At 37.8% G+C, this 24,205-nt stretch overlaps 1 protein-coding gene across 1 annotated transcript; it reads right to left on the bottom strand.

The window, feature by feature from the left end:
- Nucleotides 1-9,137: 9,137 nt before the first annotated feature.
- On the bottom strand, nucleotides 9,138-17,848 carry tmem51b (transmembrane protein 51b). Its single transcript, XM_046874548.1, has 3 exons — nucleotides 17,562-17,848; nucleotides 10,296-10,739; nucleotides 9,138-9,830 (listed from the first exon to the last, which is right to left on the bottom strand). Exons 2-3 carry the CDS (start codon nucleotides 10,679-10,681, stop codon nucleotides 9,401-9,403), a joined length of 816 nt encoding a protein of 271 aa, XP_046730504.1. The 5' UTR covers nucleotides 10,682-10,739; nucleotides 17,562-17,848; the 3' UTR covers nucleotides 9,138-9,400.
- Between the last annotated feature and the right edge of the window lie 6,357 nt (nucleotides 17,849-24,205).

Here is a 24,205-nt window from a genome sequence, read left to right as displayed (position 1 = left end):
AGGTGGAGCTGTAGGTTGCAGAGCTAAAGATGTTGATTTTAATTGGGAGTGATGAGGATGGACAGAATTAGAAACGAGTTTTTAGAGGGACAGCGCATGTAGCACATTTTGGAGACAAGGTGAGGGAGGCAGGATTGAGATGGTTTGGACATGTGCAGAGGAGGGTCATGGGGTATATCGGTAGAAGAATGCTAATAATGGAGCTGCCAGGAAGGAGGAAGAGAGGAAGGCCAAGGAGGAGGTTTATGGATGTGGTGAGGGAAGACATGCAGGTAATTGTTTTGAAAGAGGCAGATGTGGAGGAAAGGGGTATGGAGACGGATGATCCACTGTGGCGACCCCTAATGGAAGAAGGCAAAAGAAGAAGGAGAAAAATGCTTGCACTATAGTGCCACCATCAGGCTGAATCTGGTCTATATACTTTCCTTTTTATACAGGTGAGAATGCTGCATGATGTGCTTTGGGCCCATTATTTTTTAGTAAGCAATAATAATTATTGAAAAATTTTAATAAAAATATTGTTAAAAGCGTGCTTTTTGCATGGAACCCTTAATATAGCAGTAAGTGACAGTCCAAGGGATTGCTCTACAGCTAGATATTTCATGCATGTCAGATTACCCCACAGCTAGTTCATGCCCAGTTGCAAAAAAATAAATAAATAAATAAAAAAACATGAATGCTATCATAGATGGATATACTATTAATAACATTTTTCAATTGTAGCAAATAATAGTTAAATAATATAGTCAACAGTAGAAATCCACCTAAAGCTTAGCACAACAGTGCAATAAACAAATGTTGGCTTCATAGAATTTATGCCCTTTAAAAAGAGAATTGTATTGTATTTAAACATTCAATTTAAGTCATTTTTATTTGTATAACACATGAACACACAATGAACATTGTCTCAAAGCAGCTTTACACAGATAAAAATGAATATGTTCTTTATGTGTTTGTCCCTGATGAGCAAGCTGGTGGCAACTGTAGCAAGGAAAAAATCCCAGAAATAGCACAAGGAAAAACCTTGAGAGGAAACCGACTTAAAAGGGAACCCATCCTTATCTGGGTAGCACCGAATGCCTATATACTACAGATTAACCGTTAAATAGATAAATATGTTTCGGGGTACAATGATGACATGCCCCTGCAGAATTTTTTTTACTTTATTTATTTTAATTTATTGTGATGCAATGGGCATTAAACTAATATTTTGAGGTACAATGATGACATGCCCCTGCTGAAATGTTTTTACTTCATTTATTTTTATTTATTCTCATGCAATGGGCATTAAACTAATATTTTGAGGCAAAAACATAATGTGAACTGACCACAATAAAATGAAGCATTTTCATATTATATTTAGCCAGGGTATGAAGATGATTTATACAGCAGGGGCAAAAGGTGGGAGTTAAAATAAAATTTTGATTTTGTGTATAGTATATAAAAACATTATGTAAATACAACCTCTAATGAACAAGATGACATATTACATTATACATTACGTTATTTATTTGTACACAAATTAAGCCAAAATGGAGAAACCATGTGTGGAAAACAGGGTTAGGGTAAGTACACCATATGAATCATCTTTCTAAGCAGTAATTTAAAGTAATCATACTTTGTATGAATATTAGTCTCACATCATTTTTATAACAGTAACAAGAGCACATTGCTCTTAAGGTCCTCCATAATGCACAGCATTTCAGTCGTGTTGATGTCTGAACTTTGGCTGGAATATTGCAACACCTCGATTCTATTTTTTTTTTTTTATTAATTCTGTTGTCAAATTTATGTTGTGCTCAGAATTGTCCTGTCGCATGACCCAATTTCAACCAGGCTTTAGCTGTCAGACAGTTGGCCTCATATTTGATTCTAGAATATGTTGGTATAAAGTTTATGGCTTAAGTTCATGGAGTTCATGGCTTAATGACTGTAGGTCCTGTGGCTGCAAAACAAGCCCAAATTAGCTAAATCTGCTTTTCTAAGACTATTCCTGATGCTTTTCCTTTTTGGCATTGTGTTAACAGACATATGAATGCTCCAAACCAGCAAAATGATAATACTTGTTTTTTTGTTTTTTTTAAAAGGTGGTTGCACTTGATGATGATCAGTTTATCATGGGTATTTAAGTCGCCTGGCATCCAGAGGCACACTCACTGAGCACTTGATTAGTGCTTATCAAATTATCAGTGTAGTAATGCTGGGTGCCAACTTGCTTTGCACTAAAAACAGCATCAAATGTTTAGTTGCAGTTTAGTTCCAGTTACTAGGAAGACTAGAGAAGAACACTGAAGTCAATGCGGTGTTCACAATACAAGTTTGAGATTAATATTATGCTGTTATATGGTGTGTTATTATAAGGGAAATAGCTGTTAGAAGATCCAATTGTGTCCATAAATGATGCACATGGTCAGCAAAATATTTAAATATGATGTGGTATTAAAGTAATTGTATAATCAGCTCAAGTGTTCCCAAAAGTGTTCCCTGGCATTATAGTACCTCCACCAGACTGGACTCTTGACAAAAGGTAGGTTGTGTCCATGGATTCATGCCAAATATGGCCTTTAGTATGTTTTGTCATTTGATTAAAGGAATGGGCAAGGACCATTGTAAAAATGTTTTGTTTTAAATATAAAATACTAGAAAGGATGTCAACTAAAGGTAAATAAAAAGGTGGGAAGACTCAGATACTTTGCTGATCTTACAGATTTGTACATCGCAAGTCTCACCACAATCCTATAAACTTTTCCTTTTACTCTTGCAGATTCCCTTCTATCACAAATTACTCCTGCCACTTATCTCCACCCCTGCCACCCCCCCCTGCACTCGGTTCTTCACTTCTTTAACACACTCTCCATTACTTTGCACTGTTGACCCCAGGTACCTGAACTCCTCCACCACCTGTTCTCCCTGCAACCACACCACTCCACTGCTCTCCCTTCTATTCACACACATGTACTCTGTCTTACTCCTACTGACTTTAATTCCCCTTCTTTCCAGTGCATACCTCCACCTCTCCAGGCTCTTCTTAACCTGCTCCCTACTCTCACCACAAATCACAATATCATCCACAAACATCATAGTCCAGGGAGACTCCTGTCTGACCTCAACCTGTTTTTGCACTGCATTGTGTTTGTTTACATTTACTCTTGGTTATAGTCTTTATAGTCCTCTTTGCATAGTACTGTATATTTAGAGTATACAGTAGTTTTACTGGTCTGCGCTATCTTATGTTATGTGTATTGTCCCACACTGTCTGTACTGTCTGTCTGTACTGTTTTTTGTCTGCACTGTTTGCGCTCGGTTGCACTCGATGCACTTTATGTACCTTTATGTTGTGTGTTGTAGCTCTATGTTGTTTAGTGTAGCACCAGGGTTCTAGATGAACGTCTTATTTTTACTGTGTACCACTGTGTATAGTAGAAATGATAATAAAAGCCTCTTGACTTAACTCTTTTTTCAGCCTGGCTTCCACTACTCTTTCCCATAACTTCACGGTGTGACTGATAAATGGAACAACCTACTTAAAAACTTCACTGCCATCTCTCCTAAACATCTCCATGCTTCTACCAGTAATTATTTTGCTGCAAAGTAATGCAAAAAATATCATACAGGTGTTGAGCTCATAACATAAGAATAAAGAATAAAGTGTGATACATGTGATCACAGCATGGATGTGTTATCAGAATGCTAGTTTGAGTATTTTATTCGCAGACTTCAGGAAGGAAAACAGCACACACTGGATGGATGGAGGGGTGGTAGACCATGTCACCAGCTTCAAATTCCTAGGGATCCACATCTCCGTGGACCTCTCCTGGACAAAAAACAGCTCTAATCTGGTCAAGAAGGCTCACTCACCACCTCTTCTTTCTGAGAGGTCTGAAGAAGAACCATCTCTCCCCAGACATCCTGGTGAACTACTACTGTCACAAAATCTAGAGCATTCTGACCAGCTGGTATGGAAACTGCTCTGTATCAGACTAGAAAGTGCTGCAGAGAGTGGTGAGAACTGCTAAACGCATTATGGGAACTTCACTTCTAAAAGACTGTTGACATTTACAGGAAACACTATCTAAGGACTGTTTGCCCTCCAGCCCTCTGGAAAGTGCTACATGAGCCTCCGGACCAAGACAAGCAGGTTCAGGAACAGCTTTCCCTCAGAGCTGTTTCCATGCTGAACTCTGCACCCCAGTAGCACCCCCCCACACACATGATAGGCTGTAATGAATTTATTTTTATATCATTATTGGTCTGAAAACAGATTACGCTTTAACTTATATATCCTAGGGATCCTTCACTTTAAAACATAGTAGAAATAATAAGTGAGGGTTAAGATATCAGACCAAAATTCAGATCAATGGGAAGTTAGGATGTTGTGTAAATGTAAATTAAATCGGAACTCAATGATTTGCAAATCTCCTAAACTCATATTTTATTAACAACAGAACAAAGAACACATATCAAATGTTTAAACTGAGGAAATGTTTTTTTTTTTTAATTTTAGGAAAGAAAATTTACTTTGAAGTTGATAGCTACAACACGTCCCAAAAAAGTTGGAAAAGTGTTACTAAAAAGAAACAGCTAAGGAAAAACTGTGCAAAATGTGCAAGAATATCTAATATCTACAGTACATAACATCAACATTTTTTATTGAAAATCAATATTGGATGCCCATGATTCTCAGGCCTTCAGTTGGTACTGCATTAAAAACAGGCAATAATTATATAATGGAAATCACTGCATAGGCTCAGAAACACCCCCAGAAATTACTCTCTGTGAACACAGTTCACCATGCCATACACAAATGCAGGTTAAAGCTATATCATAGAAGAAGCTATATGTAAACAAGATCCAGGCCACCACTGTCTTCTCTGAGCAAAAGCCCATTTAAAATGGATTGAGGAATAGTGGAAAACTGTTTTGTGATCAGACGATTTTAATTTTGAAATTAATTCTGGAAACCATGAATGGTGTGTCTTTTGGACTAAAGAGGGGGGGGGCATCCGGTTTATCATTAGCACTTAGTTCATAAGCCTGCATCGCTGATGGTATTGGAGTTAAGTAGTGCAGCTTTTCAACTATGGATTGGGCATTTATGGGTGATTTATGAGAGAAGAGAAAGGAAAAGTTTATAAGATGGTGGTGAGACCCGCTATGTTGCATGGCTTAGCGAGCCGCATGAAACCAGCCAAAGAGCCGCATGCAGCTCGCGAGCCGCGGGTTGGCCACCCCTGATCTAGCCTCTCTCACCTTGTTTTCAAAACGTTCCACTTGCTCGGTCCATCTAAGAAACACATTTCTGATCCTGTCCATTTTTGTCACTCCCAATGAAAATCCAAACATCTGCCACATCCACCTCCTGTCTGTTTTTCAACGTAATTGTCTCTAAGCCATGCAACATAGCGGGTCTCACCACCATATAAACTTTTCCTTTCTCTTCTATCATAAATCACCCATAAATGCCCAATCCGTAGTGGAAAAGCTGCACTACTTAACTCCAATACCATCAGCGATGCAGGCTTTTTTTTTTTTGTTAACAAGCACATTAAAAAAACAAACACAAACTTCGATATGAACGTAAGGCTCTTACGTTCATATCGAAGTTTGTGTTTGTTTTTTTTTAATGTGCGTGTTCGCTTCGCTTGAGTTCAATACGGTATTTTAAGACTTAAATGAGCTTGCCCCTACTGGGAAACTTTGCGGTATATCAGACGAAACACAATTGTAATGACGCAATGAAAAAGCGCAGCAGCACACGGTTATCTGGATAAGAGCCAACATGTCTGCGGTGTGCGGATAGCGATTTGCAAAACATGCAATGCTGAAATGTCAAGAGGGGGTGTATCTGCAAAGAGTTTCTCCAAGTCGGGTTTAATTTATCACCTGAAATCCAAACATCCCGATTGCCTTTCTAAATATGAGAAGAACGCGGCGCTGAAAAGTAAAGTCAGTCCGAGCATGCGCACTCCGTCTGTAAAGGACGTTTGTGAAAAGGCAGGAAAGTTTTCCAGTGATGGTGCCAAGGCAAAAGGCATAACACAAAAAATTATTGATTTCATTGCCTTTTGAATTGAATTTTCATTTCGGTGCATCCCTAAAATATTATCGTTGGTGTGGCCCTCTGACACAATTCAGGTTTCTCATGTGGCCCCTTGTAAAAATGTATTGCCCACCCCTGCGGTATATTCATCTCACGCACATGCGCATTTGACGAAAATACCGTATTGAACTCAAGCGAAGTGAACACGCACATAAAAAAAAACCCCACAAACAAAGTCTGTTTTCTACCCTGAAACACGTGAAATCAAAGCATCGATCTGTTCTGACTGACCCCCATGTGAAAGAATTGCTTCGAGAAGCAACAACGGAATACGAGGCAGATTTGAAGGGGATTGTTCAAGGCAAGGAATGCCAAAAGTCCCACTAAGTAACATGCATAGTAAAAACGCTATTGTAAATTATTATATTTTTGTTTGTAGACTTGGTTAAACTAAGAGTTTGTGTGTGTGAGACACAATGTTCATTGTTGAAAATGACTGTCCTGTGGTCTTAGAACTGTAGGAGTCAATTTTTGTCATTATGTTGGTGTGTGACATTTACAATAAATCTGGCTGAGCAGAGGTGTGTGTGTGTGTGTGTGTGTGTGTGTGTGTGTGTGTGTGTGTGTGTAAGAGGAAGGGATGGGTGATGGTTATGTGTGCCCATGTGTATGATGTGGCTCTTTGCGGAAACACAGTAAAAAATGTGGCTCTCGGTCTCTGACTGGTTGGCCACCCCTGGGCTAGATTGAGACGGAATAGTTATGTGCAGAGGAGGGATATAGGATATAGGTAGAAGAATGGAGCTGCCAGGCAAGAGGAAGGCCAAGGATGAGGTTTATGCATGTGGTGAGGGAAGACATCAGGTGGTTAATTTGAAAGAGGTAGCTGTAGAAATCAGGGTGGTATGGAGATGTATAATCTGCTGTGGTGACCCCTAATGGTCTGCTATATTGCCTCAGGACTACAGTTTGCTTCTGATAACCATCACTGTACCCCGGAAAATTGTATATCTGCGATAAATGGACATTAGGTACAACCCAGATGAGGATGGGTTCCCTCATGAGTCTGGTTCTTCTCAATGTTTCTTCCTTATGCCATCTCGGGAAGTTTTTCCTTGCCAAAGTCGCTACCGGCTTGCTCATCAGGGACAAACTTACACTTACAAAGAACATATAATTTTTTTTAGCACCACATTATCTGTGTAAAGCTGCTTTGAGACAATGTTCATTGTTTAAAGCACTATACAAATAAAAATGAATTGAATTGAATTAATGGGAGCAGCCAAAAGAAGATTTTATATTAAGGACAAAGCCTGCAGGAACTTGGTGGTGTTAGTGACAATAAGAAAGATGCTTGCTTGTTGGAGGGTGCTGAATCAAATCAGTAATGGACTCGGTACAGTATGTGAATAATGCTCTGCAATGGGTTCCTCTCCAGGGCTTGTTGCAAGGTTTGTAAAAGCAGTTGGAGCTTTTTAGTAAGGATGTGATAAGTGAAGCTTCTGGTGGCACTGGAGTCAATCAACAAATATTGTATGTACACTAAACTGGCAGTACAAAATTTGGGTGACTACTGGGAAGGACTCATTATTTTGTATTTTGGAGTAAGACATGGAAGATGCTCACTCAAAGATGGATTGTAAGGCCTGTAATCCATAATGGGTACTGTGCCACTTGCTTGGGACTGCCACACTAGAAACAAATTCTCTCTCGACACTGCCTCTGGCAATCTATATGTTAGCTTAATCTGCCCTAGTGAGTAGTGTAACATGCAACCTTTGCACCAGGTCACAAGAATACTTTTGTAGATGTGTAATGAGCAACAAGGCAGATAGAGGGTGTTGGCAGAGCCTGTAAAGGTGTGGTAACTTGGAGCAATCTGCTGCTGCTCTTTTTTGTCAACATGGTTCTGGGCCCTTATGTTTAATGCAAATCAAAACAACTTTCTGCATCCATCAAATCACAAAGTATTCGGTCAGGAATGCAGGTATAGACACAGATCAAAGTGCAGCCAAGGATCAGGTGCTCAACAATCAGCAAGAATTGGGGCAGGCAAAAGCAAGTAGATACAACAGCAGTGAAGCTGCTTTTTAAGTCCAGGAGTGTGCAATCAGTAGTCAAGTGAATTTCAACAAGCGTCTGTAATGGCCGTAAATTGAAGTAATCTGCGGCAATGTTTGTAGGCCATGTTGTGATCTGGGAGTTCCAGTCTAATGATGATTACAGTGTTGGCATGACAATTATTATCAGAATTATCCACCCCTCTAGACATTGCTATGTAGAGTGCAAATGTTTTTTTATTTTTTCCAGTCGTCAAATAGAGAGCACATTAAATACAAACAAGAAATTTCTTAAAAAAAAACAAAAAAAACAACAACAACATTGGAATAAACATTTATTATAAAAAAAAAGACCCAAAACATTGTGAAAAGATTCCTGTAAAAAAGACAACCACATAACCCTTCTGCTACCAACCCACAGTTCCATATTAATAATGTACATAATGATTATAATAGGAGCCACTTGTTTCTGCCCAAATACAAGTTTTAAACTTGACAATAATTAATATTTATTTCTTATACCTCAACACATATGGTGGTGTACTTATTTTATATTATCCTAATAGAATTTCCTTCTGACATGACAGCAAAGCTACAAAATTACCAAAATGTGTAAAATAATTAAAATTAAAATAATTGTTTTCTTCCTCTTCATTTTCCACCGAATCCTGAAAACATCAACACCACCATGTCTGCTATTTCAAGTTTTGACCAAACATCTCCACAGGTTTGCAACTTATTTTTGGGTGTGTACACAACTGTGTGTGTATCTATGCTGCCCATTTTCCATTTAATCAATTGTTGTCTGAAATGCTAATGTTGCTATCAATTATTTAAACTAAACTGTCACCGATCAACATTGTGCAGATGACACAGTGCTAATAGAACTTATTGTTAATCAAATTAACATATAAAGCTTATTCTAAAGGAAAGACAGATTGGTAGACAGACACAATCTGAGTACAAGTATAAATGTGTAGACAGAACTTTTAAATGCATTGTTTAAAAAAAAAAATCACTACTAAATCAGCAGCAAATGCCAATATGTATTACATTTTTATTCAAATAAACAACATCCTTAGATAAAAAGGTAATACTTATTAGTGTTTTTCTAGAAGATGTTTGTGAATTCAAAAGTAGTTTTTAATTTCATACCATTTCCAGATTACAACAATTCTTAATAAAAATGATTTGAAGCAAACCTACACCAGTGGATCAAAAACACAAATCACCAAGTGCAACAACGGCACATATATAGAGAGATATCCACCTTGACCATGTTCGTACACAGCTCACTCAATCACATTTGTTCGTTGGGCAACTCTGGCACTTTGTCTTCATACTGTGGTGGAGGTGTCAGGGGCTCAATGGTTACTCGTCCTTCCTGTGGAGGGCTCTGGATGTTCAGCCGAATATCTTTGGCATGAAGCTTCTCTGATTTAATCCTGCGTACACGAAGGGGTCTGAGAATGTAGCTAGCTCGGCTGCTGCTGCGGGCTGGCTGAGTATTTGTTACAGTTGCAGAGGGGCCAACATGACCAGGAGTAGAAGCATTTTGACTGCCTGCAGCACCTAGTCCTTCTTCTTCATTCTCTACTGCAGCAACCAGGTCCTCATAAGAAGGGAGCTGTGAGGTACTCTGGCGCAGGTTGCTCTGGCGGATAGGATAACGGCCACTAGTCACAGCTTCATCATAGCTAGGCACATCATAGTTTGTGGCTTGTGCCAAGCTGCGGGTACACACAGGGGTCAAACAATTTTACATAGTAAACAAATACCAGAATTATTAATAATAATAAATATAAATTAGCAATAAAGCTGAATTATTGTGAGCATACATCTTTTTCTACCTAATCTATGAACTGATGAATCTTGTAACATTTGTAGCCATAGCGAGCACATTAACTACCCATCATATCTGCTCATAATAAATGTACAATACATACATTTTATCACTTTTCATGATTTGAGGCACCAAAAGACCCCTTTAACTCATCCACTGATAGAAAAAAGATCAGAGGACCACTGTTGTGCACATATTTATTTGGATTTTGTATGCAAATTAGATTTTTTCTGCTTTAGTAGTGTGTGACTGATGTAATGTATGTCTTTTATTTGTTTGTAAAGAACAGTGTGCTTAGCAACTGTACTTTTGGGGATTAATAAAGTTGTAGACAATGTAGTAAATGACTCACGTCTCTCCTGCTTCTCCTGGCACCCGGTCTGTGTACTGAGTACCAGTGGCTATAGTTGTCCCCCTGTTCCTCCTATGCTTGTTTCTCACTCCTAGACACACAGCCAACAGCAGCAAGGCCAGACCAGCCCCAACCAGCACAAAAGCCACAGATGAGGTTTTCTGCTTGGTTTCATTATTGGCAACACCGTGTTGCACACCCGTATTATTCCAACGCACCTCCAGTGGCACAACAGTCCACAGAATCATGACAACTCCAAGCGCCACCAGGCCCACACCCAGGGCACAGAATGCATATTGAGAGCTTGAGCTGCTGCCCTCACTAGAGGAGGAATTTGATTGCACATGACCTCTGCCTGTGCACAGAGGCTGCCCACTTAAACACATGGGACTGTACCTTCTACACCGTAATCTCTGAGAAAAATGTTTTAGAAACGATCCAAACCTGTGGAATAAGAAAAGTCAATTAGTTAACAGATAAAATGCAGATAAATCTTGCAATCATTATTTCGAAGATTTTTCTAACAATCGCTTTATAAAGATATAAGTACTGGATATGTACTGAATGTGACATTTTCATTTACTGCTTCATTAGTAACATTAGAGCTTGTGGCAGAGTTATCCCAACAATGCAGAGGTAATTCAACATGATGAAACATGGATTGTTTTGGTTCATTATTGCAATGAGTTGGGGCCAAAGGTCTACAAAAAAAAAAAAAAAAGAACAAGCGAGAGAGATAGAGAGATAGATAGATAGATAGATAGATAGATAGATAGATAGATAGATAGATAGATAGATAGATAGATAGATAGATAGATAGATAGATAGATAGATAGATAGATAGATAGATAGATCGATCCTGCATCTAATCTGGATGGTTTGAAACTCTCATTTCCCCATATTGGATTAAAACATGATAGAGTATTAGACTGACCTAAATACCCATGTATATCACACCATACTCTAATTGTTTTCATTAAAATATGGTTAAAAGATACAACTCTGCCTTTTCTTATATTTATTATATCTGTTGAATAAAGATTAAAAGGTAATTTAGACTTTAAAAAAAGAGATTCAATGTCCAGCCAAGGTGGGTGGGCATTAGAAGAATTAAATTAAATTAGGAAATTGGAGACCACCTCTCTTATAAGGTAAATGTAATAATGACAGATGAATGCAAGCTTGTTTACTGTTCTGAACTGAAATTGTAAATTGAAAACTGTAAATTGTTTCTGAAGTGATTAACTTCAGAAAGTTAAGTGTGTAATGATTTACACACTTTTAAAAAAGGTGGAATATTTTAGGCAATATAATCACTTTTATTGCATTTATACGACCAATTAGTGATATATTAATTGAGATATTATTTAAAAAGGGGTTGATAATTTACAGAAGATATATAATTTATATTAGCTGTGATTTTAATTCCTAAATAGGTGAACGGGTCTACTATTTAAAAATGAGAAAAAGCTAATTTTTCTCACGAATATCTACGAATATCTATTGTAATACAAATATCTATTGTATTTAATCCAATGCCCTGAATATTACAACGAGACCTGGCAGCTATTGCAAATGGCTTGATTGCTAAGACAAAGCAGAGATGATAAGGGGCAGCCCTGAAGATTGTCCCTTTAAATATGAATAGCATTGGAAACTTTAGTATTAGTAAGTACCTCGCCCATAGGGTGCGTATAAATGACTTCAAGCCATCTTAACATCTATATTAAGTAAAAAAAAAAAAAAAACTGGCAGAAATTATTCGCATTTGTTTTTTTATTTTATTAGGCTTAGGAAGTAACGTAATGAGAGCATTTCTTAGAGAATGGGAGCACACCGTTTTCAAAAGATTCTTTAAACATATCTACTTTTTTGCTTCTTCAGAAATAGTAGGTATTAATAGATTATCCAGAAGGTTTGTTTGTATACCATCGTTTAAATATTGAGAGGTACAAAAGTTCTCAAAAAACATTTAAAATGTGTTATTTATTTTATCAAATAAACCATGATATTGCTATCAATATATTCAATGGCTTCTTTATTGTCCTTTCAGACTGCTTCTGTTTAATTGTCCAAGCCAACAGTTCCCCAGCCTCTTTGCCTTGGTCATAGTAATTTTGCCTTAACATCATAAAACTGGTAAAAGCTTTTTTTTAGCAGATAACTCATTGTATTTGGTTCCAAAATTTAGCAAATCTTGGTGCATGTTTATATTATCTCTATTTGATCATGTACTTTCAAGAAATTTAATTTATGTATTGTGTGCTGACAAATCTTTTTGGTAGCCATTTGATTTACACCTTTAATGAAAACTTTAAAAGCTTACCATTTAGTACTAGCTAAGGTTTGTGTTGTATTAATCTCAAAATACATTTCTATCCATTGTCTTATATATTCATTGAAATTATCATCTAGGAGCCATTTAGAATTAAATCTCCATTTTTGGGGTTGCCTAATAACCTAGGGTCAGTATAAGTGAATATTATGGGGGGCATAATCAGAAATAACTATTGCCTCATATAAACAATCAGTAATATATGGTAATATTGTTGCTAAAATAATTATATGTGTGTTCCAGAAAAACATGAGTATTGAATATCCTAAGGGTGCAGTTGTCTACATATTTCTAATAGATTCAAGTCCTTCATAAAATAATGAAGGGTCTTTCTGGTTAATCTGTATGACAGGTCCTGACCAGAAGCACGATCTTTAATTGGATCAAGTTTGCAACTGAAATCCCTGCCTATTACATAAAACTTAGAAAGATTTGATACAATTAAAAAGCTTAAGGTTGCTATAGAATAAAGGTTGCTATAGAATTTTGGGATGTGTTTATTAGGACTGTAAACATTAACTACATCAACATTAAACATTAACAATGATTTAGATAGTAAAGTGAACAATTAAATACCCACCTGATGGGTCCTGCATAGTCCTAACTATTTGAAATGGAATATATTTGTGGATCATTGTAATAGCCCCTCTTGCTTGACTGGGCCATCTATAACCTATTCTCAGATATCTTTAGGCATTAAATGTGGGGGGTTTTGGGAAAAACGATTTAGGGCTTGAGTTGTTTTAGCCTACTTATCGCCTGTTTTATTTTAGTAAAACAGACCCCCTACAGCTCCAAGAAACCTATGAAATTAGTCCCCATTTCCTCTATTATCACTTATAGTATTAAATAGTTCAGTACTCTCCCAAGTGTTAACACAGAGTCCCCCGTGCCTTGTGACAACAAGTAAAACTAAAACAAAAAAAAAAAACATACGATTTGAAACAAAAAACATTGAAAATAGCAACATTTTAACACCACTGCCATGAACTGAACCACCAGCAAATCCATCCGCGACAATACATCTAACTTCTCCCATCTAGATGAGTCCATTCAGCAAAAAAAAACAAAACAAAAAAAAAAAAACCTTGAAATCATCAATTATTCACAAATCTTGAGCTTAAGCAAAATTGTAACTAATGTAGCCTGCTTACATGACAAGTCCTTAGTTTCTGACAGATTTTGAAATATGTGAACTTGGCCATCAATGGTCACCTGTAGGCTCGTTGGAAAGATGAATTCATGGCAGACCGTCACATATCCCCAATTTTTTTGTGGTCTCTATTGCCAGCGGCTTTCGCAGTGGCTCCATATCCAAAGCCTCGTACAATCAGCTCTCTAAAAATGCACATGCATCACCGGCCTCTGATTTTTCCGGTAAACCTAGTCTTAACATTGGAGTGCCGACTGCAATTCTCCAGGTCATCCACCTTCCAGTTAAGCGCAGCAACTTTTTTTTTCCAGCGCTCTGGTAAAGTGAAGTGTGGCAACAGCATCCTCGGTTTGAGAAATGCGTTACTCAATCTGTTTCAGTCTACCGAAGCACTCTGCAACTTCATTCTTGATATCTTGTACAGCTTAGAGAACAGCTTCAAACCGAGAGGCCATGTCGACTTTCACTGACATTATTGCTTGTAGGATATCACTTTTGTCCGTGTGAAAGCCACTACTTTAATTTCAATAACTGGATGAAGAGTTCTCTTTACTGTGCCTTGCTTGAATTCAAAGCTCTTCTTTATTTCAGTTAAATTGAATTTGAATTAAATACAATTATTCACTTCAAAATAAATTTGCACATGCACACAGCCTATAGAGCAGTGAAATACAAAATAAGTGAACCAAACCTGGAAAAAAAATATATAGTGTGTAAATATTATATATATATATATATATATATATATATATATATATATATATATATATATATATATATATATATACACAGTGCCCTCCACAATTATTGGCACCCCTGTTTAAGATGTGGTCGTGGACTTCAAAAAATTCTCCTTTTTTTTTTTTAAACAACATAGAACCCAAATGCAAAAAAAGAGAAAAATCCAACCTTTTATTTAAGTACATTACTTTGGTGGTAAAAAAATCATACATTTAGAAAAAAAAAAAAACCTTGAAATCATGTGTGCCACAATTATTGGCACCCCTGATGTTAATACTTTGTACAACCTCCTTTTGCCAACAAGACAGCACTTAATCTCCTCCTATAACATTTCACAAGATTGGAGAACACAGAGAGGATTTTGACCATTCTTCTTTGCACAATCTTTCTAGATCATCCAGTGTCCTGGGTCCTCTTATGCACTCTTCTCTTTAGCTCGCCCCACAGGTTTTCGATTGGGTTGAGGTCTGGGGACTGAGATGGCCATGGAGGACCTTGAGTTTGTGACTGCTGAACCACTTTTGTGTAGATTTTGCCACATGTTTTGGATCATTATCCTGCTGAAAGACCCAATGACGACCCATCTTCAGCTTTCTGGCAGAGGCCATCAGGTTTTTATTTAAAATATCCTGGTACTTCAAAGCGCTCATAATGCCATGCACCCTAACAAGGTTCCCAGGGCCTTTGGAAGAGAAACAGGCCCACAGCATCACAGATCCTCCACCATACTTCACGGTGGGCATGAGGTGCTTTTCGCATACTCATCTTTTGTTTTACGCCAGACCCACTTAGAGTGTTTGTTGCCAAAAGCTCAATCTTAGTCTCATCTGACCAAAGCACACGATCCCAGTTGAAGTCCCAGTACCGCTTAGCAAACTCCAGACGTTTACGTTTGTGAGTGTTAGTGAGAAAAGGCTTTTTCCTTGCATGCCTCCCAAACAGCTTGTTGGCATGTAGAGAGCGTCTGATGGTTGTTTTGGAGACTCTGTGACCCCAAGATGCCACTCTTTGATGCAATTCTGTGACGGTGAGCTTGGGAAATTTTTTTACTTCTCTTACCATCCTCCTCACTGTGCGTTGTGGCAAGATAAACTTGGGACCTCTTCCAGCCTTGTTTGTCACTGTTCCAGTTGTTTTAAACTTCTTAATGATTCCTCTGACTGTAGATACCGGCAAGTTAAGGCGAGTGGCTATTTTCTTGTAGCCATTGCCTGACTTATGAAGGTCGACACACATCTGCCTTACTTGAATGGTGTGTTCTCTTGTCTTTGCCATGTTGACAAATGGGTAAGAGAATTAGGCCTCTGTGTCACGTCATATTTATACCCCAGGAAACAGGAAATCATGAATTACTAATTAAAAGTCCCTAGATACCCTGACCAACCTTAGCAACTACAGAAAATATATATAAAAAAAAAAAACAATTAAATTTTTCAGAGGAATTGTTAGGGGTGCCAATAATTGTGGGACACATGATTTCAAGTTTTTTTTTTTTCCTAAATGTATGATTTTTTACCACCAAAGTTATGTACTTAAATGAAAGGTTGGATTTTTCTTTTTTGCATTTGGGTTCTATGTTGTTTTAAAAAAGGAGAATTTTAGAAGTCCACGACCCCATCTTAAACAGGGGTGCCAATAATTGTGGAGGGCACTGTATATATATATATATATATATATATATATATATATATATATATATATATATATATATATATATAAAATACACACACACACACACACACACACACTATATGTAATACTACTTTTACTAAAACACTGAATAATTATAGTGTATTTCATACACCCTCTTTCATTAGTTTTGACAGAAAGAACAAGTGAGAAAATGGATGAATACCACAAAGTGGTGATATTTGTATGCACTTGTTCAGATTCAATCACTAAACTTATTCAAAATTATGATTGCCTTCTTAGTGCTCCGTTGATATAGTGAAATAGGCGCATGCTCCCACGAGGTGGAGCCAAACAAAACACACAAAACAGAACAACATGCACCAGGCTGAATTGTATTTCACCCACCTCTCAAGTAGCCCAGATGTTATACCTGTTTCATTTGTGTTGAATTTGAGCACTAAAATTTGCAAACTGAATACAGATTTCTTGACATTTCACAACATTTTGTGAACACTAAAATATTTAAATGAATTTCACTGGTAACACTGGGAAAAACCCCCCCACACATTTTAAGGCTATTAAATACAAATAAATAATTTTTTTTTACTTTTTCAAACAATTCTACTATAAAATATAAATGTTTTAAGTTCTCAACATTACAATATCATATATACATTTTTTAATAGTTTTATTTAATTCAATTTTGGGTGGTCTGCAGAAAAAATTCCTTGATGCAAGTACAAGAGCATATGACGTCAGGGCTCTGTGCAGGACTGAGGTTCTACACCAAACTGGTCAAACCATGTCGTCATGGACTTTGTCCTGCAGGTACACGAGAACAGCACCATCTATCAGTGCCTATCTGAATGAAAAACATTGTGGGAAGCGCAGGAACAGAAAGACTAAAATTTCACCACGCGTGGTTTAAACTTAACAGACGTGCCTTGGTCAAAATCGTTTCCAATTTTATTTCTAAACAATATTTGTGTATATTTTACAACGTGAATGACTTTTAGACAGAAAAAAAAAAACAGTCTAAATATTACGACTGATATGTAAGATTTTTCTAAAACGGAAAACTGAATTATGTTTATGTAGAAACACGGCTTTAAAATAAGATGGATCTCTATCTATTTCACATTTATTTCACATTTATTTCTCTTTCTCTCTCTTTCTCTTTTTCGCACACAGACAGCAAACGTTTCAGATATTCACTTACCTGCTTCAGATTACCTAAACTCCGGAAGAGATTACCTATGAGTAACTAATTCAATTCAACACCACTTGTAACATAAATGTAACCGCACTCTCTCGTTTTATATAACAATAAATATCATCTTTCGATTGTGTACTCATCAAAAGACGACAAAATGCATCACTTCAAAACCAAAACTAGTAAAGTTACCTTAACAATGTTCGTGGCGTAGATTTAGCGCCCTTTGAGGTTTATGTCATCAAACCAGGTGTGTTCCCCAAAACAGGAAAACAGAAAAAACAAATTTTCACCGCTCATCACGTATTTGTAATATTTTTTCTTCAGTTTTGGTTTCTTAAGACGAGAAACAATATCTTTGCATAAATAAGCGCGGCCCAGGACAAAATTTGGTTGTAAAATGTTGAATTTATTGCTTGGTCCTCATGCTCATCGGATTCAGGATCTAGCCATATAGTAGCATGTAGAGCGCTGCGAACAAGGTTGCCAGGTGTTTTCACAAATCCGTTCAACAGAAAGAAAAAATAGCTCAGAGACGAGTATTGTTAAATGACTAGTAAATTTCAAACGCTGCGAAATGTGGCCTTACACTGCAGTACAGAAATATTACAGTAAATAACAAACAACCCAATCTATTAACATTACTATTAAACTAAACAGCAATTAGTATGGCCATTATATATTTAACCAAGTAATGTCTGCATATTAACTGATCCAAATCAAATAAAATTTTATTTGTCACATACACATACATGCAGTGTACAACATGCAATGAAAAGCTTTGTACGATGGTCCGGCATGAGGAAATAGGATGGGGAGAAAAAATATTCCAAGAAAAAACGAAGGCCGATAAAAAAAAGAGTATAAACTATATAAACTATAAAATATATGAGATATATGAGAGAAAAAATATATACAAGGATGCTTATGACAGTAAAGAGTAAAACAGTAAAAATTTAAGGTGGTTGATGTGATTGCCCTTAAAGTCACCGTGTGCGGTATGGTGTGGTATAAAGTGCACTGTGGTGTGCAAGTCCAGAGTTAAAGTGACAGTCCAGAGATTAAAGTGTCGTAGTGCGAAAAGAAAAAAAAAAGTGCAGAAAAAGTGTGACGATGGAGAGAGTGGACCAGTTTTAGATCCTGGGTGTTTCCTGGTTCAAACTCAGAATAGCCTGCGGGAAGAAGCTCCTCCTCATTATCTCTGTGTTTGCTTTCAGGAAGCGGAAGTGTTTCCCTGAGCGTAACAAAAAAAATAGTCCATTGTTGGGATGGCTGAGGTCCTTCACAATCTTCCTGGCTCTGGTCCTGCACGGCATGCTGTAGATGTCCTGCAGGTTAGGGAGCTCGGTGTGGATGGTACGTTCAGCTGAACGCACCACCCTCTGGAGGGCTTGCCTGTGCTGTTCTCAAACCAGGAAGTGATGCTACCCGTCAGAAAGCTCTCAATGGTGCAGGTGTAAAAGTCTTTAGCACCTGAGAGGGTAACTAAGATAAAAGGGTCTCAGAAGGGTCTCAGATGGTATAGATGCTGCCGGGCTTCTTCACCAGGGTGTTGATGTGACAGGACCAAGGCAGGTCCTGTGTGATGTGAACACCTAGGTACCAAAAAATGTAAACTCTCTCCACTGGGGTCCCATTGATGTTTAGCTGTTGGTATGACCGCTCCTGCTTCGTGCTGAAGTCCACTATCAACTCCTTAGTCTTGCTGACATTCAGGAGAAGGTTATCCACTGCCAATACTGCTATAAAGTAATATAAAAGCAGAAAAAGAGGAAATGAAACTCATCAACTTGAAGTAGTTTTCTCCACAATCAGTTATTTTCCTCTTTACAAAGTGACATCAGTCAGTCACAATGTGAACAGCATAAAGCATACTTTTATGATCTTAAGCTATGTTGGCTTTAAATCAACCTATAGACAAAATACTTGGTTAAATCTATAGCAATTAACATAATAGACAATGTTTCAAAAAGATAATGTTTTAGATATAACTAACTTTAGCTGGTTAGCTAGCCACAGTTTGTTGTTACAGTTTCAATGAAAAATTAATGTTCGCAGTTCATATAGTAGAACAATTCCAGTGGGCACAGAGCCTGCACCTATAGAAGTAGAAAATAAAACTTTTAAATGTTGGTACATGCTTTAACAGGGCAAACAAAAAAGTAATTTTTGTTGTTTATAGCAATATTTAAATTTTACTTCATTACCACTTCAAAACATCGCAATGCACAATAAACAAGTTTTTAAAAATTGTCAAGTTTATTTTTATAGCGTTTTTCAGAATGGACATTGTCCCAAAGCAGCTTTTACAGAATTTAAGAATTAAAGTATTTATTCCCAGCATTTATAGCATTTGCTTAAATAATGGGTGCCCAATACGTAGATCGCAATCTACCTGTCGATCACAAAGGTAGTGTTGGTAGATTGCATGACATTAAAAAAATGGATATTTATTTACATTTTTTATAGTAGGTAGATCATTTTGACTTGGTCATTTTATAAGTAGCTTGCATGCTAAAAAGTGTGTGCACCCCTGTCTTAAATCAATCAACATGCAGATATACTATCTTGTCACTGACTAATAAATATAATCACTCATCAAAGTCAGCTGTTTAGATTGTGGCTTTAGATTATTACAAAAATGGGGGCATACATGTTTTCCATACTTTGAAGCTCAAATGCACCTTACTTGTTCTGACTTCAGAATTTTGAGTACTAAATGCATGTAAATTGAAATCTTCTTTTCTGTCATTTGTAAATTTTGAGAGCTCCCACCACTGCCGCCCTACCAAAAAAACTAAGTGTGGCTGTAATATCGAAGTAGGTAGATTATGCACTGAAAACGTGGACCTGGCAACTCTGGATGTTTCGCGTAATGTGTATCTGAATGCGAGATTCCAGTGGGTGTGACGACGAACTACAAGAGACTATGTTTTAGTAGACCTGTTTTAGTGCACTAATATGCCATTTAGGACGATGCCCAAAGTCTAGCTTTTCCTTGTCAATGCCATGTAGTTGTTACTTAGGTCACCTTTTGAGTTTGTTTAACAGTGTATATACTGATTCATTCAAAAATATAGATTAGATTACATTTAGAGAGTACATTTTGTGTAGAGTACAAGTGCAGAAATGGTGGAATGCATATTAGATCAAAATAGCCACTTTCATGTCTTCCCTCACTATTTTAATATAAATTATTGTAGCAGACAACAGCACAGATAACCAAAATGTCAGACTTGTTCGTTATTTCTGCACTCGCCCTGCCCCAATCCCTACAACACATGATAGTGCATCAGGCTGGTAATTGGCAACCAATTCTCATGACACTCACCACATCCATAAACCTCTTATTTGGCCTTTCTCTTGTCCTCCTGCCTGACAGGTCATCAGCATTCTTCTACCTATATACCCCATGTCCCTTCTGTGCACATGACCAAACCATCTTAATCACGACTCCCTCACTTTGTCTCTAAAAACGGCCTATTCGGCCTAACAAACGGTTTATTCGATGTCCCTCGAATAAACTTGTTTCTAAACCTGCCCATCTTCCTCACTCCTAATAAAAATCTTAGCATATTTAACGTTGCCACCTCCAGCTTTGGCTCCTGTCTTTTTGTCAATGCTATTGTTTCTAAACCATACAACATAGCAGGTCTCACCACAGTCATATACACTTTCCATTACACTCTTGCAGATACTCTTTTATCACAAAACACTCCTGCCACCCTTCACCACCCACTCCATGCCAACTGCACCATTTTTTTCACTTCTCTAACATACTCTCAATTACTTTGCACAGTTGACCACAGGTACTTAAACTTCTTTTAAACTAAAATTAACAATCTAGTTAAGAACTCCACTTCTATCTCTCCTAAACATCTCCATGCTTCTAATGGTATGTAATCTGGGCCAACTGACTTTCCACTCTTCATCCTCTTAATAGCTGCTCTCACTTCCTCCTTACTAATCCTATTCACTTTCCGCTTCACCATCTCCACATCATCCACCCTTTTCTCTCTTTCACTTTTTCTCAGTCATCAGCTGCTCAAAATGCTCCTTAAACACACTCTCGTCAATGGTGAACACATTTCCATCTGCTCATTCTTTCCAGCTTGGTCCCTCTGCCTCATCAATTGGTACATATCCTTTTCTCCTTCCTTAGTGTCCAACACAGCCCCTCATATGCCTTTACCTTTGCTTTCGGCACATCCCTTTTTACCTGCCTCTGCATCTTGTTGTTGCCTACTTTTCTAATCTCACTGTCTATCACAATTCTGTTTTGCCAACCTTTTTCTCCTTAAGCTTTCCTGCACTTCCTCATTCCACCACCATGTCTCTTTGTCCTTCTTTATCTTTCCAGACGTCACGCCAAGTACCTTCCTATCTGTTTTTCTTATTACTTCTGCAGTAGTTGCCCAATCATCAAGCACCTTTTCACCACCACCAAACCCCTATCTGACCTCTTCCCTGAATTTCATACTACAGTCTTACTCCTTCAGTTTCCACCATCTTATTCTTTTTTCAGTCCTCACTCTCCTCCTCTTCTTCACCTCCTAAGCTATCCTACAGACCATCAGCCGATGCTGTCTAGCTACACTGTCCACTGCCAACACCTTACAGTCCCCAATTTCTTTCAGGCTGCATCTCCTGCATCAAATATAGTTCACCTGTGTGCACCTTCCTCTGCTCTTATATGTCACTCTATGCGCCTACTTCTTCTTAAAATATGTTTACCACTCCCCTTCCACATTCCTCTCCTTGATGCCATACATTTACATTTACGGCATTTGGTAGATGCCCTTATCCAGAGCGACTAAGAACTGAGCAGGGGAGGGTTGACCTTAGATCCAAAGTCCAATGCCTTAACCACCAAAGCTACCACCTCCCCCTGATTGTGGTGAGACCTGCAATGTTGTATGGTTTGGGAGTTGGGAGTAACGAGGATGGACAGGATTATAAATGAGTGTATAAGAGGGACAGCGCATGTTGGAAGTTTTGGAGACAAGATGAGGGAGGCACGATTGAGATTGTTTTGATATATCGGTAGAAGAATGCTAAGGATGGAGCTGCCAGGAAGGAGGAAAAGATGAAGCCTAAGGAGGAGGTTTATAGATGTGGTGAGGAAATACATGCAGGTAGTTGGTTTGAAAGAGTCAGATGAAGAGGACAGGGGAGTATGGAGATGGATGATCCACTAGGGCAGGGGTGGCCAACCCGTGGCTCGCGAGCCGCATGCGGCTCTTTGGCTGGTTTCATGCGGCTCTTACGTTCATATCGAAGTTTGTGTTCATTTGTTTTTTTAATGTGCGTGTTCGCTTTGCTTGAGTTCAATACGGTATTTTAAGACTTAAATGAGCTTGCCCCTACTGGGAAACTTTGCAGTATATCAGACGAAACACAATTGTGATGACGCAATAAAAAAGCGCAGCAGCACACGTTTAGCTGGATAAGAGCCAACATGTCTGTGGTGTGCGGATAGCGATTTGCAAAACATGCAATGCTGAAAATTCAAGAGGGGGTGTATCTGCAAAGAGTTTCTCCAAGTCGGGTTTAATTTATCACCTGAAATCCAAACATCCCGATTGCCATTCTAAATATAAGAAGAACGCGGCGCAGAAAAGTAAAGTCAGTCCGAACATGCGCACTCCGTCTGTAAAGGACGTTTTTGAAAAGGCAGGAAAGTTTTCCAGTGATGGTGCCAAGGCAAAAGGCATAACACAAAAAATTAGGGATTTCATTGCCTTTTGAATTGAATTTTCATTTCGGTGCATCCCTAAAATATTTTCGTTGGTGTGGCCCTCTGACACAATTCAGGTTTCTCATGTGGCCCCTTGTAAAAATTAATTGCCCACCCCTGTGGTATATTCATCTCACGCACATGCGCATTTGACGAAAATACCGTATTGAGCTTAAGCGAAGTGAACACACACATAAAAAAAAAAAAAAACACAAACAAAGTCTGTGTTTTCTACCCTGAAACACATGAAATCAAAGCATCGATCTGTTCTGACTGACCCCCATGTGAAAGAATTGCTTCAAGTGGCAACAACGGAATACGAGGCAGATTTGAAGGGGATTGTTCAAGGCAAGGAATGCCAAAAGTCCCACTAAGTAACATGCATAGTAAAAGTAAAATGCTATTGTAAATTATTATATTTTTGTTTGTAGACTTGGTTAAACTAAGAGTTTGTGTGTGTGAGACAGTGCAGTGTTCATTGTTAAAAATGACTGTCCTGTGGTCTTAGAATTGTAGGAGTCAATTTTTGTCATTATGTTGGTGTGTGACATTTACAACAAATCTGGCTGAGCAGAGGTGTGTGTGTGTGTGTGTGTGTGTAAGAGGAAGGGATGGGTGATGTTCATGTGTGCCCATGTGTATGATGTGGCTCTTTGTGGAAACACAGTAAAAAATGTGGCTCTTAGTCTCTGACTGGTTGGCCACCCCTGCACTAGGGCAACCCCCAATGGGAGAAGCAGAAAGAAGAATAAGAAGATCAAGTCAAGAAGCTTTTTTATACAGTGCACCCTGCAAGTATTCACAGCTCTTTTTTTTTTTACATCATTTAAATGTGAAATTATTCTTGGACATTTTTTTGGAAAAAATAAATAAATAAGACTACCACACAAAAACTTTACTATTAACTATATCTTAAATTTAAAAGTGTCAGAACGTTAACATTATTAAAAACCCACATTTTAGCGTTTACCATGTTACTGCAGACTATTTGGGAACCTGATTGTGCCTTTAATCTTTGAAACAAAAGAAAAAAAACTTAACATACAAATTTCTATTTTAAGCTGTGCTGGTGCATTGTGGCTGAATAACACAACTAAGC

The sequence above is a fragment of the Silurus meridionalis genome, chromosome 19 (assembly GCF_014805685.1).
Source record: "Silurus meridionalis isolate SWU-2019-XX chromosome 19, ASM1480568v1, whole genome shotgun sequence".
Lineage (NCBI taxonomy): Eukaryota > Metazoa > Chordata > Actinopteri > Siluriformes > Siluridae > Silurus > Silurus meridionalis.
The sequence above is the reverse complement of the archived record's forward strand: the minus strand, read 5'-3'. Positions and strand labels throughout refer to the sequence as shown.

Coding starts and splice junctions, on each gene's coding strand:
- tmem51b (XM_046874548.1), bottom strand. CDS start 10,681: ATGTGTTTAAGTGGGCAGCCTCTGTGCACAGGCAGAGGTCATGTGCAA. Junction 9,831..10,295: donor CCAGGAGAAGCAGGAGAGAC/GTGAGTCATTTA, acceptor GTGTACCCGCAG/CTTGGCACAAGCCACAAACT.